The sequence below is a fragment of the Drosophila elegans genome, unplaced genomic scaffold (genome assembly GCF_018152505.1).
Source record: "Drosophila elegans isolate 14027-0461.03 unplaced genomic scaffold, ASM1815250v1 contig_767, whole genome shotgun sequence".
Taxonomy (NCBI): domain Eukaryota; kingdom Metazoa; phylum Arthropoda; class Insecta; order Diptera; family Drosophilidae; genus Drosophila; species Drosophila elegans.
Genome location: NW_024546120.1, coordinates 1166906 through 1184333, shown reverse-complemented (window position 1 = coordinate 1184333; position 17428 = coordinate 1166906). Strand labels below are relative to the sequence as shown.

The window sequence follows — 17428 nt, the reverse complement described above, 5'->3', positions numbered from 1 at the left end:
AAAATTTTTTTGAAAACATTAAAATTATGATTTACTTGCGTATATGTTTAAAAAAATTGAAGCTATGATGAATTGCAGCACGATTACTAGATAGTTATTTTACATTTCTTTATTATTTCTATGGGAGCTATATGATTAGTCGTCAGATTTTGATGAAATTTAAACCGTAATTCTAAAATATTTAACCATTACTATATGTCGAAAATTAAAAGAAAAAAATAAAAAACAGCAAAGTTATAATTTTATTTATTTATTTTTTTCGATTGTTTAAAATTTAAAAAACCTAATTCTGAAATATTTAACCACTACTATTTGTCGAAGAACTGAAAGAAAAATTAAAAAACAGCAAAGTTATAATTTTTTTTGTATATTTTTTCCGATTGTTCCTATGGGAGTTATATGATATAGCCGTAGGATTTTGATGAAATTTAAAACGTAATTCTGAAATATTTAACCATTACTATCTGTCGAAGAACTAAAAAAAAATTTTTAAAACAGCAAAGTTGTAATTTGTTCTAATTTATTTTTTCGATTGTTCCTATGGAAGCTATATACTATAGTCGCCCGACCCGGCTCGTTCCGACTTATTTACTTTAAAACTGAAAGACTAGTTTGCGTAGAAACGGACAGACGGACATGGTTTGATCGACTCTCCTAGTGATGCTGATCAAGAATATTTATACTTTATAGGGTCGGAGATGTTTCCTTCACTGCGTTGCAAACTTCTGAATGAAATTATAATACCCTCTGCAAGGGTATAAAAATGTATTCAATCAAATTAATTTCATGAAGTAAACAATTTTAAAAAATACCTTTATGTTTAAAATGCATTTCAAATTTTTTTGCTCCGGAGCACTCTATGAAACGTTTTACCACTTTCAAGTGTAAGTTTGATTTCTAAATGTCTAACTAAGCGCATCTCTTGCGCGAAAATGAAGAACGCTTTGCGTTCTATTTTAAGAAAATCCCATTTTAATTCCAGAGAATACCGGTTTTGCTATAAAAAATGGCGATACTTTAGCGACCATATGCTTACTTCGTGAATCTTTTACTTAATTTTTATTTTTAATTATATAATTAATATTTATGGCCTATGGCCTATGACCGGAACCACTGTGCACTGGCTTACAAATTAAAATCTCTCAGAGATAAAACCTTGGTTTTCAAAGCAGTTCGAATTCGTTCTTATTAACGTTTTTAAACTTTCTTAAACATATATAAGAATATGTTTTATAATTTAAATTTTAGAGCTTGATAAATTTTACCTTTAAAAATACACGCCTGGTTCGAACGTGTAATCCGGTCGTGTGCGGAAAATTGCAGATGAGAGAATTCCCAACACTATTGCGGTTGTTTAAGCAATGTACTGCTCAATTTAGGATACAATATTTAACAATATGTATTTTACAAGATAAAGTATAACAGATAAAAAATTAAATTATAAGCTTGATTTTGAAAGGAATGCAGTGACTTAATATGAGTTCGACTCGTAGGAGCACTAAAAGGATAATAAGTGGTACATTGTAGTTATTACATAGGACTCGGAAAGGGTCAAATTGGTAATAGTTTGAACTGCACACTGGTAGTGCTAATGGACGGAATCGGCGAGATGGTCTGCAAGGAACATTCCAATTGAGGGAGGTCAGCAGATGATAAAATACGATTGCGCCATTAATGAGTTTGTGCAGGAAGAGTATACCAAGACAGGTCTGACGGTCCTTCAAGGTAGGAAGATCCAAGAGCGCAACCTGTATCTATAAGAGGGCAGACGGCGCCCTGACTCCCAGTTTAAGTCTCTTAATGCAAACAGGAGAAATTGGTCCTGAACGGACTCTATCAATTATTAATAATGCTCGTACTGCAGACACCATATAGCGGAGTAGTACTCAAGTGAGGGTCGAAATAATAAAACATAAAGGAGCTTTGTTGTGTAAGGATCGTCGAATTCCTTAGACCAGCGCCTGATGAAAGCTAAAATACTTTCAGCTTAATTGGAAATGGTAGTAACATGGCGATTGAAGCCAATCTTGTGGTCGAAAAGGACACCAAGAACTTGAACGGTATCTATGCAAACATATGGATTGGATCGGTAATATGACATGGATCTATATTTACCTGGATTAAGAAGTAACTTGTTGACTTGGCACCAGGATTGAAGGTTAAGCACCAATGTGCCCGAGACCGCCGCATCCAGCGAGCGCGATATTGTCACAAAGCCAGCAGTAAATTGTTGGCTGACACGAAGTGATTTTGTTTTTAAAAACACAAACCACAGCACAGGTACTCATTGTTTAGAGTTGAATAATATTCGCTATGAAAAACGGATCAAAGCGGATGGCAAAGAGCCCAGGTGCTTGGTACGATGCAGGGTTAGCGGTAAACGCGAGCACAAAAACAGCAGAAGAAAAATTGTTTTGCTGCTAATTTTGTTTTTTAAATATCTTTTATCATATTTAAAGAACCTGTTGTTACGGATTGGAAAAGACCCAAAAAACACCGAACGGTTAGAGAAAATCTGAGATAAAGCGAAACGTATAAGATGAGACAACATGCTAGACAAGTAGAGCGAAAAATAACACGTCCGAATACCAACAGCGATATGAGCAATTTAAATTATCGAATTCCTTTGACCATCTTTAAATTAATCTGAGCACTCCCCTGGCTTTTTAAAAAAAATTTTTATTTTTTGTTAACACTGTATTTAATTTATCGAATCTTCTCTCGTAAAGACTAACGACAAGTAGACAAATCGTAATCTACTATATTTTTATAATTTAAGTTCCATATTAAAGACCGCTCAAGTCCATTAGGGTACCCCTGAAGCTTGACCGTGTACTTAGCTTTCACTATTTCGATTTCGTTTTTAGAAACCCCACATTTAAATCTTTTAAGATATTTGCATTCCATATGTACCACGGTGCCCCAGTTTTAATTCTCAGAATTTTTGATTGAGCTCTGTTTGCGCACTTGGCACTTATATTTGAAGTTACTAGTTGTAGGGCGAGAGCGGGAGCCAATAAAGCTTTTGTCCGTTCGCTCTTGCGAATTCGCCCCGTCTCTCGCCACCGTAGCATAAGGTAGATTCTAAGAGAAAATATATTGAAATATTAAATTTAGTGATCAATCGAACGTTATCGGAAATAGTTTCTTCACAAGTTACACAAAATATATCGTCTCGAACTACTGCAATCACAAGTTTCGCGTTATTAATACAAAACAGCAGAAGAGTTTGCGAGTTGTTTAAATTTTTTTCGGTGAAAAGCTGTAACGATTACCAAAAACACAAAAGCAATTTATTCGTGTCGGTTCGGCAAAAAAAAAAATTAAATTCATCAATATTTCGTCGCTCGAAATTTTCTGCCGTTCCTTGTGTTGCCCAAGACGTTTCTGCAAATTTAATTGCTTAATTTGCTGCTGCCGCCAAAAGGACGTAAGCAAGGAAGTTGCAATTATCAAGTCGACCAACCAGGTATAGAGTGCCAAAAGTTGAAAGTTAATCTGTGGCGTTTTGTCAATTGTGTTTTGGCCCATCTTTCAACTTCTTGCATTTGTGTAAAAATCGGTAGATAGTGAGAATTCTAAATAAGACATAAAAATTTGCATGTACTAACAATCAAAATTCTGCAATAAACATAATATATTTCGAATTATATGTGAATCGCTTTGGCCCATAAACAAGCAAATAAAATACTTGTCGTCGACCCAATTAGTGCGAACTTAATTCCCCCAATTTTCGTCGTAGTGAGCACCAATTTAGGTTATAAATAAAACACCTGGAAAAAAGTGCAAATTGTGAAAAGTGTAGTTCTCAAAAATTAGCGCAAATACTTTCGCCGCAGTTTGTTGAACATTTTCCCGCGCTTTTAGAATTTTCCAATTTTACCGCGCTTTTCATAATTTTTGCGCGCCTTTCGGCATCAGGCTTTTATACTCGTTGCCTTTAGTTATCGGTCAGTGTATAATTTTTCTTTTAGCATTAGCTTCCCTACACTGTGTGCGATTGGTATATTACTCGATTTTTATTTTTTATTAGATGTGAGGCGGCCCTCAACAGGCGATACCAACACATGGTAGCGGAAGAGGCTTCCAAGTCCAAAACTTTTCAGCAGACCCAATCTAACCCTAAGAAGAATGGAAATAGGAGTTTTTCTTTTGTCGCTGCCAGGAACGACTCTGTTCAATGTGTGTATTGCAACTCAGATGAACATCAGATTGGAAACTGCGCTTCCTTCGTAGCCCTAACAGTTCAGCAAAGATTCCTTTTCGCTAAAAGAGCACATTTATGCAATAACTGCTTAAGATAGGGTCACACGGTCAAAAAAAGAAAATCGAACAGATGTAGAGTGTGCAATTCCTCACATCACACTTTGCTACGCATATATTCCCCAAACCCAAATCTCGCGTTGCCACTCAGCCCACGCTCATGCAGGAGTCTCCATCCACGTCGCATGTTTTGCATGCGAATGTATCAGTTCGAGTCATTCTTGCAACTGCTGTTGTGAGCGTCCAAACCAAAAGTGGCGGTTTGTATTAGCTCAAGCGTTACTCGACTCTGGTTCACAAATAAATTTTGTGACCGATGAACTCGCTCAGAGGTTCAACATTGCAAGAGAGGACGTGTGCATGAGCTTGCGAGGCGTTGGTGGAACCAATGCCTAGGCCACAAAAAAATTCACACGATTGTGAAGTCGCGAGGTAACAACCAGTTGTCGTCCGATTTTTGGATTATGAAAAATATTTCTGGTTATCATCCGGATCAAGCGGTGAACACCAGCCCCAAAAAATAGATATGCTTATCGGCGCTGATACGTTCTTTGAACTTTCATCTCATAGCCAGATATAGCATGGGCCTGAACTCCCCATCTTACAAAAGACAGTTCTCGGTTGGATAGTGTCAGGGAGATGTGCCTCTGAAAATAATGTAAACGCTAAAAAAAATGGTACATCTCAGCTGCCAGGAGGAAGCGTTAGAGTCAATTGACACAACCCTGCAGAATTTTTGTCTGTGGCGGACTTGCCGCCTAAGGCTAAAGTCCGTACTCCTGAGCAACAACTCTGTCAACAACACTTTGAGAAAAATACTCAAAGATTGTCGTCAGGTAGATTTTCGGTTCGTTTGCCGTTTAAATCTGACCCAAATACTCTTGGTTCGTCATACGAACGTAGATTTTTATCGCTAGAAAGGAAATTGTCAAAGGACCATTCGCTAAAGAAGATGTATCTTGAATTCATTGAGGAATATGTTTCAATGGGCCACATGTGCTCCACTAATGACAAAGTTCCGAATACTCCGCACTATTTCATTCCGCACCAATGCGTTCTACGGCCACAAAGTACTTCAACTAAGTTGAGAGTAGTTTTCGATGCATCGAGCCGTACTTCTACGCAGGTAGCGTTGAATGACATCTTGATGGTAGGCCCAACTATTCAAGAGGAGCTGTACTCGACTCTGCTTCGGTTTAGATTGCATAAGTTTGCCCTTGCGGCCGACGTCAAAAAGATGTATCGCCAAGTGATGGTGGACGAAGCTGATCGTAACTTCCAGCTCATAGTATGGAGACGAGATCTTTCTGAGTCCCTGAAAATCTTTAAGTTGAACACCGTTACATATGGAACTTCGCCAGCCCCCTTTTTGGCGATTCGGTGTTTAATGCGGCTAGGAGAGATGGCGCAAGCAACTCATCCAAAAGCCGCAAAGGTTATTCAGAATGATTTTTATGTTGACGATTTGTTGACTGGCGCCGGATGCGTTGAGGACCTGCAAAGCCTTCGAGACGAAGTTTCTCAGGTCTTGCAAGAGGCAGGCTTTGAATTGGCAAAGTGGTTTTCAAACTGCCCAGAGTTATCCGCATCTGATAGCGCTGTAATGCCACTTATGGCAGACTCAGACGTAACCAAGACCCTTGGCGTGGTTTGGTTACCGGTTAAAGTTTACTTTCAATTTCGGTTGGATGACTCTTTCCTGGATCTTTGCGAAATATTTTGTCGGTGACTGCTCGACTTTTCGACCCATTTGGCCTCTTGTGTCCTTTGGTCACAAAGGCGAAGCTCTTGTGTCCTTTGGTCACAAAGGCGAAGCTCTTGTGTCCTTTGGTCACAAAGGCGAAGATGTTGTTGCAGGAACTGTGGCTTCGAAAATTAGGTTGGGACGAGACGCTACCGATGCTGTTGCTTACATCGTGGGAGTCGTTTAAAGCGACGCTTCTGCAGCTGCCGAAAATTAAAGGTATCGCGATTCGTCAACACAGCTCCACAAGTCCCGATTCAAATACATGGTTTCGCTGACGCTTCCACGCGAGCGAATGGAGCGTGCATCTACGTTCGTACTCAAACTGCTGAAGGTTTGAAAGAATCTTTATTGACCGGCAAATCGAAAGTAGCTCCCCTCAAGACAAAAACTTTGCCTCGCCTTGAGCTGTGTGCAGCTCACCTTCTAGCAGATCTCTATAATCATGTCAGTCCATTGCTAAATTGTCCCAATGTTCCCACGAAAGTCAACCCAGCAGACAGAGTGTCCCGAGGATGTGACGTAGAACCATTTGTTTCGGTGGGCCTTCGTTCTTGCTAGACTCAAAAAATAATAATCTAAGCAGTGACCCGAACGACGGCGAAGCCCTGACCCCCGGCATCTGCCCATCGGCGGCCCTCTTCTGGCCACACCATCAGCGGCGCTCCCGGACCAGATCAGCCTGACCTGCTTGCGACGATGGCGAGGTGTCTCGTCTCTCAGGCACAGGTTTTGGCAGCGATGGTCCCGGGAGTACATTTCCAGCCTCCAGCAGCGGTCCAAGTGGCACCAGGGGGAGCCCAAGATCGTCGTTCGAGCGCTCGTCGTCGTCGCAGAAGACAACCTTCCGCCACAGCAGGGGAGGATAGGACGAGTGGTAGCGGTGCACGCCGACGCCGATAGCAAGGTTCGCGTGGCGGTCGTCAGGACGCAGGAGGGGGAGTATCGGCGAGCAGTCCACCGACTGGCCCTGTTGCCAGTCGAGTCATTCTTGCAACTGCTGTTGTGAGCGTCCAAACCAAAAGTGGCGGTTTGTATTAGCTCAAGCGTTACTCGACTCTGGTTCACAAATAAATTTTGTGAACGATGAACTCGCTCAGAGGTTCAACATTGCAAGAGAGGACGTGTGCATGAGCTTGCGAGGCGTTGGTGGAACCAATGCCTAGGCCACAAAAAATTCACACGATTGTGAAGTCGCGAGGTAACAACCAGTTGTCGTCCGATTTTTGGATTATGAAAAATATTTCTGGTTATCATCCGGATCAAGCGGTGAACACCAGCCCCAAAAAATAGATATGCTTATCGGCGCTGATACGTTCTTTGAACTTTCATCTCATAGCCAGATATAGCATGGGCCTGAACTCCCCATCTTACAAAAGACAGTTCTCGGTTGGATAGTGTCAGGGAGATGTGCCTCTGAAAATAATGTAAACGCTAAAAAAATGGTACATCTCAGCTGCCAGGAGGAAGCGTTAGAGTCAATTGACACAACCCTGCAGAATTTTTGTCTGTGGCGGACTTGCCGCCTAAGGCTAAAGTCCGTACTCCTGAGCAACAACTCTGTCAACAACACTTTGAGAAAAATACTCAAAGATTGTCGTCAGGTAGATTTTCGGTTCGTTTGCCGTTTAAATCTGACCCAAATACTCTTGGTTCGTCATACGAAGTTACGAAACGTAGATTTTTATCGCTAGAAAGGAAATTGTCAAAGGACCATTCGCTAAAGAAGATGTATCTTGAATTCATTGAGGAATATGTTTCAATGGGCCACATGTGCTCCACTAATGACAAAGTTCCGAATACTCCGCACTATTTCATTCCGCACCAATGCGTTCTACGGCCACAAAGTACTTCAACTAAGTTGAGAGTAGTTTTCGATGCATCGAGCCGTACTTCTACGCAGGTAGCGTTGAATGACATCTTGATGGTAGGCCCAACTATTCAAGAGGAGCTGTACTCGACTCTGCTTCGATTTAGATTGCATAAGTTTGCCCTTGCGGCCGACGTCAAAAAGATGTATCGCCAAGTGATGGTGGACGAAGCTGATCGTAACTTCCAGCTCATAGTATGGAGACGAGATCTTTCTGAGTCCCTGAAAATCTTTAAGTTGAACACCGTTACATATGGAACTTCGCCAGCCCCCTTTTTGGCGATTCGGTGTTTCATGCGGCTAGGAGAGATGGCGCAAGCAACTCATCCAAAAGCCGCAAAGGTTATTCAGAATGATTTTTATGTTGACGATTTGTTGACTGGCGCCGGATGCGTTGAGGACCTGCAAAGCCTTCGAGACGAAGTTTCTCAGGTCTTGCAAGAGGCAGGCTTTGAATTGGCAAAGTGGTTTTCAAACTGCCCAGAGTTATCCGCATCTGATAGCGCTGTAATGCCACTTATGGCAGACTCAGACGTAACCAAGACCCTTGGCGTGGTTTGGTTACCGGTTAAAGATTACTTTCAATTTCGGTTGGATGACTCTTTCCTGGATCTTTGCGAAATATTTTGTCGGTGACTGCTCGACTTTTCGACCCATTTGGTCTCTTGTGTCCTTTGGTCACAAAGGCGAAGCTCTTGTGTCCTTTGGTCACAAAGGCGAAGATGTTGTTGCAGGAACTGAGGCTTCGAAAATTAGGTTGGGACGAGACGCTACCGATGCTGTTGCTTACATCGTGGGAGTCGTTTAAAGCGACGCTTCTGCAGCTGCCGAAAATTAAAAGTATCGCGATTCGTCAACACAGCTCCACAAGTCCCGATTCAAATACATGGTTTCGCTGACGCTTCCACGCGAGCGAATGGAGCGTGCATCTACGTTCGTACTCAAACTGCTGAAGGTTTGAAAGAATCTTTATTGACCGGCAAATCGAAAGTAGCTCCCCTCAAGACAAAAACTTTGCCTCGCCTTGAGCTGTGTGCAGCTCACCTTCTAGCAGATCTCTATAATCATGTCAGTCCATTGCTAAATTGTCCCAATGTTCCCACGAAAGTCAACCCAGCAGACAGAGTGTCCCGAGGATGTGACGTAGAACCATTTGTTTCGGTGGGCCTTCGTTCTTGCTAGACTCAAAAAATAATAATCTAAGCAGTGACCCGAACGACGGCGAAGCCCTGACCCCCGGCATCTGCCCATCGGCGGCCCTCTTCTGGCCACACCATCAGCGGCGCTCCCGGACCAGATCAGCCTGACCTGCTTGCGACGATGGCGAGGTGTCTCGTCTCTCAGGCACAGGTTTTGGCAGCGATGGTCCCGGGAGTACATTTCCAGCCTCCAGCAGCGGTCCAAGTGGCACCAGGGGGAGCCCAAGATCGTCGTTCGAGCGCTCGTCGTCGTCGCAGAAGACAACCTTCCGCCACAGCAGGGGAGGATAGGACGAGTGGTAGCGGTGCACGCCGACGCCGATAGCAAGGTTCGCGTGGCGGTCGTCAGGACGCAGGAGGGGGAGTATCGGCGAGCAGTCCACCGACTGGCCCTGTTGCCCGTTCTGGAATGAAGGAGCTCGTCCCTACAGAGGAGGCGGTGTTTGCGCACTTGGCGCTTGTATTTGAAGTTACTAGTTGTAGGGCGAGAGCGGGAGCCAATAAAGCTTTCGTCCGTTCGTTCTTGCGAATTCGCCCCGTCTCTCGCCACCGTAGCATAAGTTAGCTTCTAAGAGAAATTATTGAAATATTAAATTTAGTGATCAATTTCGATCGTCGTCGTATCCACTTCTTTTCGTTGTCGTGCATTCGAAATAGTTTCTTCACAAGTTTCGCAAAATAAATCGTCTCGAACTACTGCAGTCACACGTTTCGCGTTATTAATACAAACCAGCATTCAATTTTCATTAATTTGGATTATTTCTAAGTTTCTAACGCAAGCGTTTCCCATACCTCCAAATTGACTTAAGGACTGCATTGTACAAAAGTACATTATATCCCTGTTTTAGCGGTAATCGGGCGTTTATGAACCATAGTAGACTCCCAGCTTTAAATTTGAGTAGATTTCTTTTAGCTTCGATGGTCTTACGCCAAGTGGACACCAAGGTACGTTACTTCAGTAGTTTGAGGAATATTAATATTGTTCAATGATAATGAAGAGCAAGTTTGTCTGTTTAAGGGGGTAGTAAGGTTTAGAATTTTCAAAAAATCGATTTTTTTTTTTTTTTTTTTAAGTCACTATATGCCCTTAGAAATAAGTTAGAAACCCTTTTTAACCGCAGACGGTAACAGAAGTGGCCGAAAAATGAATTTCGCCGCAAGGCCGCGAGAGCATGGCTATTGCATGACCCTCGGCCTTTATTGTAAATTGATATTTAATAACAATTTAAAGCAGTTTATGTTGAAAAAATGTGGAAAAAAAAACGAAAAATCACGAAAACTATCACCATTTGTTTATTGATCAATATTTTTTCATAATTGGGGGTCATGCGATAGCCATTTATGGGCTCTTTACGAATAACCTTCATTTTCGTGTTTCAGATGACTTGAAGATGAGAAATCATGGCGATCGTTTTTTAACATGGCGTCATTAGATCACCCATAACTTGGCCAGATATTAATGAAAAATGAAAACTTTAAGGGCCTTTTAAACCTGACTACCCCCTTAAAGTAAAGGTGACGTTCCATTTTTCCAAAAGCACAAAATGAGCTGATATGTTTTGCGTTGCTCTTGCAGTGCACTTTGACTTTCTATAATCATTTTAGGGGAAATTAAATCGTGGTCCGGCGCTTTTTATATCTTGACATTTTATCACTCTTGTAACTTATTCTGATTGGAACATGATAGGCGGGATTGCTTCATGATTGCTGACTATTGGGAGCACAAAGCAATTTGATGCTGAAAGTGGTTTGAAAACGTTTTTTAGGTGAACGGTCAATGTATTTGCCCTCTCTTCGTTGCTGCGAGCCCAATCTCCTATTTGTGTATGTAAAAGTTATTCACTCTCGATTGGTAGATTTAGCTGTCAACAGTTGATGTCGTTTACTGTTTGCAGAGAGTCGCTCCATAAAGGATACTTGAGCTTGATTTCTCTCATCTTCGAAAGCTTTACGTAAAAGACTGTTGGCTAGTTTTAACCGATCATTCGAGGCAGGTGATCTATGAGCATGCCACTCTCGCCGAAGCCTTTTCTTAGTGCGAAGCAAATTTTTAATAAACCTTGTGAAGCACGACTGCTGTTGAAAGGTTTATTAGTGGAGTTGTCTTATAAGATACTAATGCTTCTACTGAGCTTTTGATGTGTTCTCCACCAGAAATATTTGGACAGTACCAAGGTGGTCGCTTACACACTTTATGTTATTCAGCCAATCTGTTTTACTAGAAGTTAGAAAGTGAGGACGTTCTAAAAGCTGTGGAGTAAAATTGGTGAGTGATCCGATGATAAATCTGATAAGTACTCTTCGCGTGTATGAGACTATAGCTACATTAATCAAGTCTGTTGGCCAGTATGTAGGCTTGTTCGGAAAAATAAAGTCAAGCTTCTTTCGTGGTCTTCCTTTGGGGTTGGTGAGTTATGATACTCAGTGGGTGAGTTTAGCCTTATAGTCACCAGGAGCTTTAAAGCGGTCACCTAGTACACAAAAAAGTTTACAAATTCTTCTTGGGAAATGGAGAAGCGCGGTGGACAGTATACGGCGGCTATGTTATGTAGCCGCTTTGAGTCTCTGTGTATTGATGTTGCTTGTATATAAGTGGTTGCAAATGATGGACATTGGTAATGCCTAATGCGATCCTTGATCAGAATGCCAGTACCTCCATATCATTTACCATCGGGATGATTTGCCGCATAAAATGTATAGCCATAAAGATGAAAATAATGTTTATTCGTTAAGTGAGTCTATGATATAAGCATAACGTATTGGTCTAAGAACTGCAAGAGTTCATGGTATACACGGTATGTTTTGTCGGCTTAATGGGCTTTGAGCTAGGGTTAGACTAGATTTTAGCTCTTTATTGACAGGGCATCCTCTGTAGTTGGCGGTGTTGTTTCCTCCAAATGGTACTCCTTATTTACAGGGCAGGCCTCAGTTGCAACACATGCAACGCATACGGCGCGCAGGAAGCAGTACGTTCTCGTTCTCCGTTCCGTTTGTGAGGTTCCTCAATGGTGATTCTGCGGTGCAGAAGGTATTGAAGTTTGTAAATTGGGTGAACTTCAGTTATTTTTAAGTGTCTATTTTCTGGCTCCAGTTCTACCTTGAACATTGGCTGGGAAATTTTATTTCTATTTATTATATTCATGGCCACTTTGACGTCAAAGCCTTTTTCTTTAGGTGTCGTTTTTATCTCATCAATCAGAAATGTTGGATCGATTCCTTTAACTACCACTTGCAGTCCTTTGCTTGGCTTTATTCACAATGGAAATAATATGATGAGAAAACTTTAGTTTTGAGGCCAGATAGACGGGAGGTCATAATCATGAATTATTGTAATCAACGCAAAACTTTCCAGAAAAAACGTGGTAAACGGAGTGTATTTTTTTAGGCATTGAAGGAAGTAGAGGGCGCTGGGTACGCGCTTCAATGCAATTTCTCATTTCCATTGGACTCTTTTTTGTTCTTTGCTTGGTACTCCATTTCAAATTTTCCTTTTTGTCGGAAACAATAGGCATACAGTTGAAAAATGCTTACAAAAAATACCAATCTTAAATAATGACCAGAAAATTTGAATTTTTCAATCGTGACTGTTTTTGGCACAACACAATTAATATATACACGACCAATACCGGCCGGTTATCCGGACGTTAAGTAAATCTACATGACTTGTTGGGGTCACTAATATTTATTTTTGCGTCCTTTGCGGCACCATATCACGAAAAGCACTCACCGGTATATATGGGGAAATCGGGCTCCGATCGCATACGGCTAGTCAGGTGATGGTAGCGTTAGCCACTAATCTTGTCGATGGTAATTTTACTGTTATTTTGTCGTTAGTGTGGCGAAAAAAAGTCTGTTGTCAATATGCATTTCTAGCCATTTTTCAGTGAGCAAAAAGTAATTTTCACGCTTTTTTAGACCACTGCTATGCGCATCTCAAAATGAGATAGACATAGAGAGTGGCAGATCAGGAGCGTTTCAACGTTTACGTTTTGCCGTGCAAACAACTTCTCAACGATTTTTAACTGCTCAAATAAAATATCAGCCAGACAGAAAAAGAGTATAATTCGGTATTAACAACGCTTGACGACTGAGAGCGAAAAAAAAAACAAAAAATGACGGAACTAGAATTATAAAAATTATAGGAGCGGCAGAAGATTTACAATAACAAACAAACCAATCATCGAAACCAATGTTCAAAAATGATTTTGTTTATTTAAACACAAATAAAACGCAGTAATCTTGCGTTACGAACGAAATGGTTTCCAACAAAAAATGACAATTTGAAGCGCAAAACAAAAACACGACCTTTCACTGTAATTTGCGAAGAAGTTCTAAAAAATTAAACTCGCTCGGAGTTTTGGGACACCTAGGAAATTTTTCCTCTGTTTCACAATGGCGCAATTTTTGCGGACCCCTGTGTATATCGGTTATAATGAGTACACGTTACAAAACAATACATTTATGGTGATCTTTCAATCAATTAAACACGTACATTACCAAAAAAAAAATTTCAAACTTGAACCATTATTCATATCTTTCTATAGACTTACATTGCCTCTAAAAAAATATAGCTTTAATGAAATTAAAATTGATTTCATTGAAGATATGTTATTTAAAGGCACTTTAAGATTGAAGAAACTATGTAAAACCAGAAACTTCAAGTTTCTAGCATGTTCAAGTTTCTACCGCAGATCTCTTGGCTGATGGAACATATATGAGACTTTTACTCAGGAGTACCCAATTATTATAGAAAAGTACAATTGGTTCGTGGAAATTCCAAAAAGGTCGGTTTTGTGCTCCTGTGTTATTTCATCGTTCCTATAACAGCTTTATAAAAACAGTCATCCTTTTTTTAAACTAAAAAAAGTATATTTTTCCTATTATATAAAATTTCTACAGCTTAGAAGCTATGCTTCAATCTAAATCGAAAAATATATACTTATCTATATTCGGGGAGATCTTCTTTACTGCACTCTAAAAGTACCTTTGCTTGAAGTTATCCTTCAAAAATTTGATTTTTTAAAGGATACATATATTATGTCACTACAGTATCGAATGTTCAGATTTTCGTTTATTCCAATTTCATCTAATTCCGACATTGTTGTCATATCTGCAACACCAACTTTACGGTCGCTCGACATCATATCTAAAATAAAAAAAAAGGTTAGGTCATTACATATTTTACATTAATTATACAAACATTTTGGTTTGTTAGATGGTAAAGAACGGATTTAAGTAACTACATAACCAATTAATAATACTAACTACGTGTTAAGTAAAATAAGATTAATGCTTTTCAAATTGGTAAAAAGTCAGTAATAGAAATAGAGTTTATTATAGTCATAACATAGTAACATTATGAGTCATGCAAATCATAGTTTGGTCTACAATGTTTCAAAATAAGAGGAATAAAGTTCATAGTGATACGAATAGGCACTTTGAAATTTAGGCAGCCTAGTAGTTCGGTACTCTCAACATCCCCCCAAATAAGTTTACAAATAAAAGTAATACCAAGAATCGTTCTACGGCAGGATAAATATGGTAAATTAGGAAAAGTGTACTAGAGTAAAATGGTTTTGCATCCTAGCTAAGACCCCATAAAGCAAATATTAAAAACACACAAAACACAAACTGTATTTGGCGTCTATGTACACCATATTGGGGACTTCAAACTGGTGAGCAGTACTCCAGGATTGGACGAACTAATGAAAATAATAAGGTCTTTGTGACATACAGATTATCGAATTCCTTTGACCACATTTTTAAAAATACAAGCACTCCCCTGTCTTTATTCAACATGGACGGAATATGGTCAGAAAATTTAAGTTTTGGGTCCAGAAGAACGACAATTACATTAATTTGTCTAATACTAGTCAACTCGCAACCACCCAAAGTATAATATTCACCGCATGGTTATTACAAAAACAACAAAAATTTGGAACGCTCAAAAAACTCGAGCAATCGAATCGTGTTTTTTAATCGCTCCGTCAAATATTTTCTGATTTATCAGCCAAATATGATTAATCAGTCAAAATAAAAATAATCACAAATAATTAGTTACACGAAAACACGCTTATAGACAGTTAAATTGACAAAGATGTCAACATGGAAAAATGATTTGGATGTGACAACATAGAATAAAATACAAGCGGCACCCGTCTGTCCCGTCACTCCCGACAATACGATCGAAAAGTGCATCAAATTGGGTTTGCCGAGCCCAGAAGTCTCAGAAGCCGAACATAGGCTCCCAACCGACCTACGAAACGCATATTTATTTTTATACTCTCCGAAAAGCACCGAAGAGTTCGACAAATCGGTATCTCTTGCACCCCTCAGCTTGCAGAATACCCCTTGTCACTATCAGTCACCAAACACTCCGACACATGTAGTATCATTCGCTAATGCTCTTTGGTACCCAGGTATGGTTCCAATCACATTAACAGGACCAGTACCAGAAACAAACAACTTTCATTTCCTGGTGCCATTTTTAGTTGTGCGCACAGTTAAAAGAGTAGTAGATAATAACCAAAAAAGCTGCTTTTAATGATATTAAATATACAATGAAATATTCTTCGAAATAATGTTTAAACCGAAATTACAAACCATAGATTCCAAGGTTCCAATTTTTTTATTGGTGAAATATTTTTTAGAGACACTATAGGAGAAATTGTAAAAAATAAGAGATTTCGACTTTGAGGGTATATTCCAAAAACATGGTCAATGGTTCGAGCTTGAGACACTTTTTTTTCTAGTGCGGTGATGTATTGAAAGGGTTTTCCAGCAACAAATAATTTGGTGATTCCAGTTGGTTTAACTACATAATTAAAAGGAGTCGATAATCGGGTTTTCGTATTCTAAGCATAAACATATGTATGGGATTTTATGGAAAAGAACAATTGGTTCGTGGAATTTCTTCGCTGTGTACCTGTGAAATTAAGAGGCATTCGAACCGCTTCAGTCATGTATTAATACTTTTTGTTTAGACAGGCATTTTTTATGGCAGCAAGCCGACTGGAAACATCTAAAAAGTGTATTTATTTAGTCGAATGTTTATTCTTATTATTCTGTGTTTTCTTCAGAAAATGTAGTATCAGATTTTTTGAATGTTAAAGGTGCAACTAAAGGGACAAAAATATACCGATTTTTATCTTTTTATGTTTAACGATATACTATATTATATAGTTGTACAAATAAAACCGTAATACTGAAACAATAAACCACCAATTTGTATCAAAGTATGTTATAATCAATTGAAAAAAAACCAGGTTATACATGTTTTCATATATTTAACACATGAGAGCTATATGTAATGGTCTTACGATTTTAATGAAACTAAAACCGTAACTCTGAATTACTAAACCATTACATTAATTTAAAAAATATAAAAAAAAAAAAATTAAAATTTTTTTCCGATTGTTCCCATGGGACAAGGTTTGAGCGTTTGGCAAAGTTTTATGCATTGCTTTAAAACTGATGGCCAAGTTTACGTAGAAACGGATGGACAAACAGACGGCAATGGCTAAATCGACTTTTCTAAAATCGGAAAACGATATCATATAGCTGCCATAGGAACTATCGAATAATTGAACTGGAAAACATCATAGCTTCAATGTTTTTAAACATATAAGCAAGTTAATCATAATGTTTTCAAGAATATTTAATTTTTGCAATAGCTGCAAGGGTATATGAACTTCGGCTTGCCGAAGTTTGCTTTCCATTCTTGTTGATATCGTTTTCCGATTTTAATAAAATTAAAAGCGTTATTCTAAACTGTCAAATTATTAATGTCGAAAAGATGCTAATCATAATTTTAATGTTTTCAACAAAAATTAAGTTTTGCAATAGCTTTAAGTGTATATGACTTCGGCTTGCTTAAGTTTGCTTCCTTTCTTGTTTATTTAAGCTTCAAACTCTTTAACCACCATATTTTCCAGCCAAATCTCTCCACAGCGAAAAGTTCGTTTGTGATAGTCATCTTCTCCGTAGCGTAAGAGAAGTCGTATTTTTCCACCTACACATTAACGGGACGGGATTTAGTTTTGTCATGCATATAAGACAGTTCATCAGAAGATGTTTGAGAAGGGATGAAACCAGAGAAAGGGGTTCGTAACAAGCCGTTTGCCGTGTGCATAAAAGTATTTCACACAAGAGCCTGTTCACAAGAACACAAACTATCACAAAGAATTTATAATCGATCTAGAGCTATAATTTATGATTTGTTACTCGAACAAGTCAAGGGTGCTGTAGCAGATAAATGGCTACTTTCCGTATGCTGATAATGCTCTGACTCTCGTGATGTGTTCTGATTCGATTCGCTATATTTTCGCAATACATGTGGTTTATACAATCTTG

General features: G+C 39.3%; 1 protein-coding gene across 5 annotated transcripts in view; it reads right to left on the bottom strand.

Moving 5' to 3' along the window:
• Window positions 1-17428, bottom strand: part of LOC108136797 (myosin-I heavy chain) — a 1412760-nt gene that overhangs the window by 1319427 nt on the left and 75905 nt on the right. For all 5 annotated transcript variants that reach the window (XM_041710095.1, XM_041710096.1, XM_041710097.1 and 2 more), the window contains exon 2: window positions 14107-14222. In XM_041710095.1, the coding sequence (XP_041566029.1) occupies window positions 14107-14220 (114 nt within the window). In that variant the 5' untranslated portion in view covers window positions 14221-14222. The remainder of the gene's footprint in view (window positions 1-14106; window positions 14223-17428) is intronic.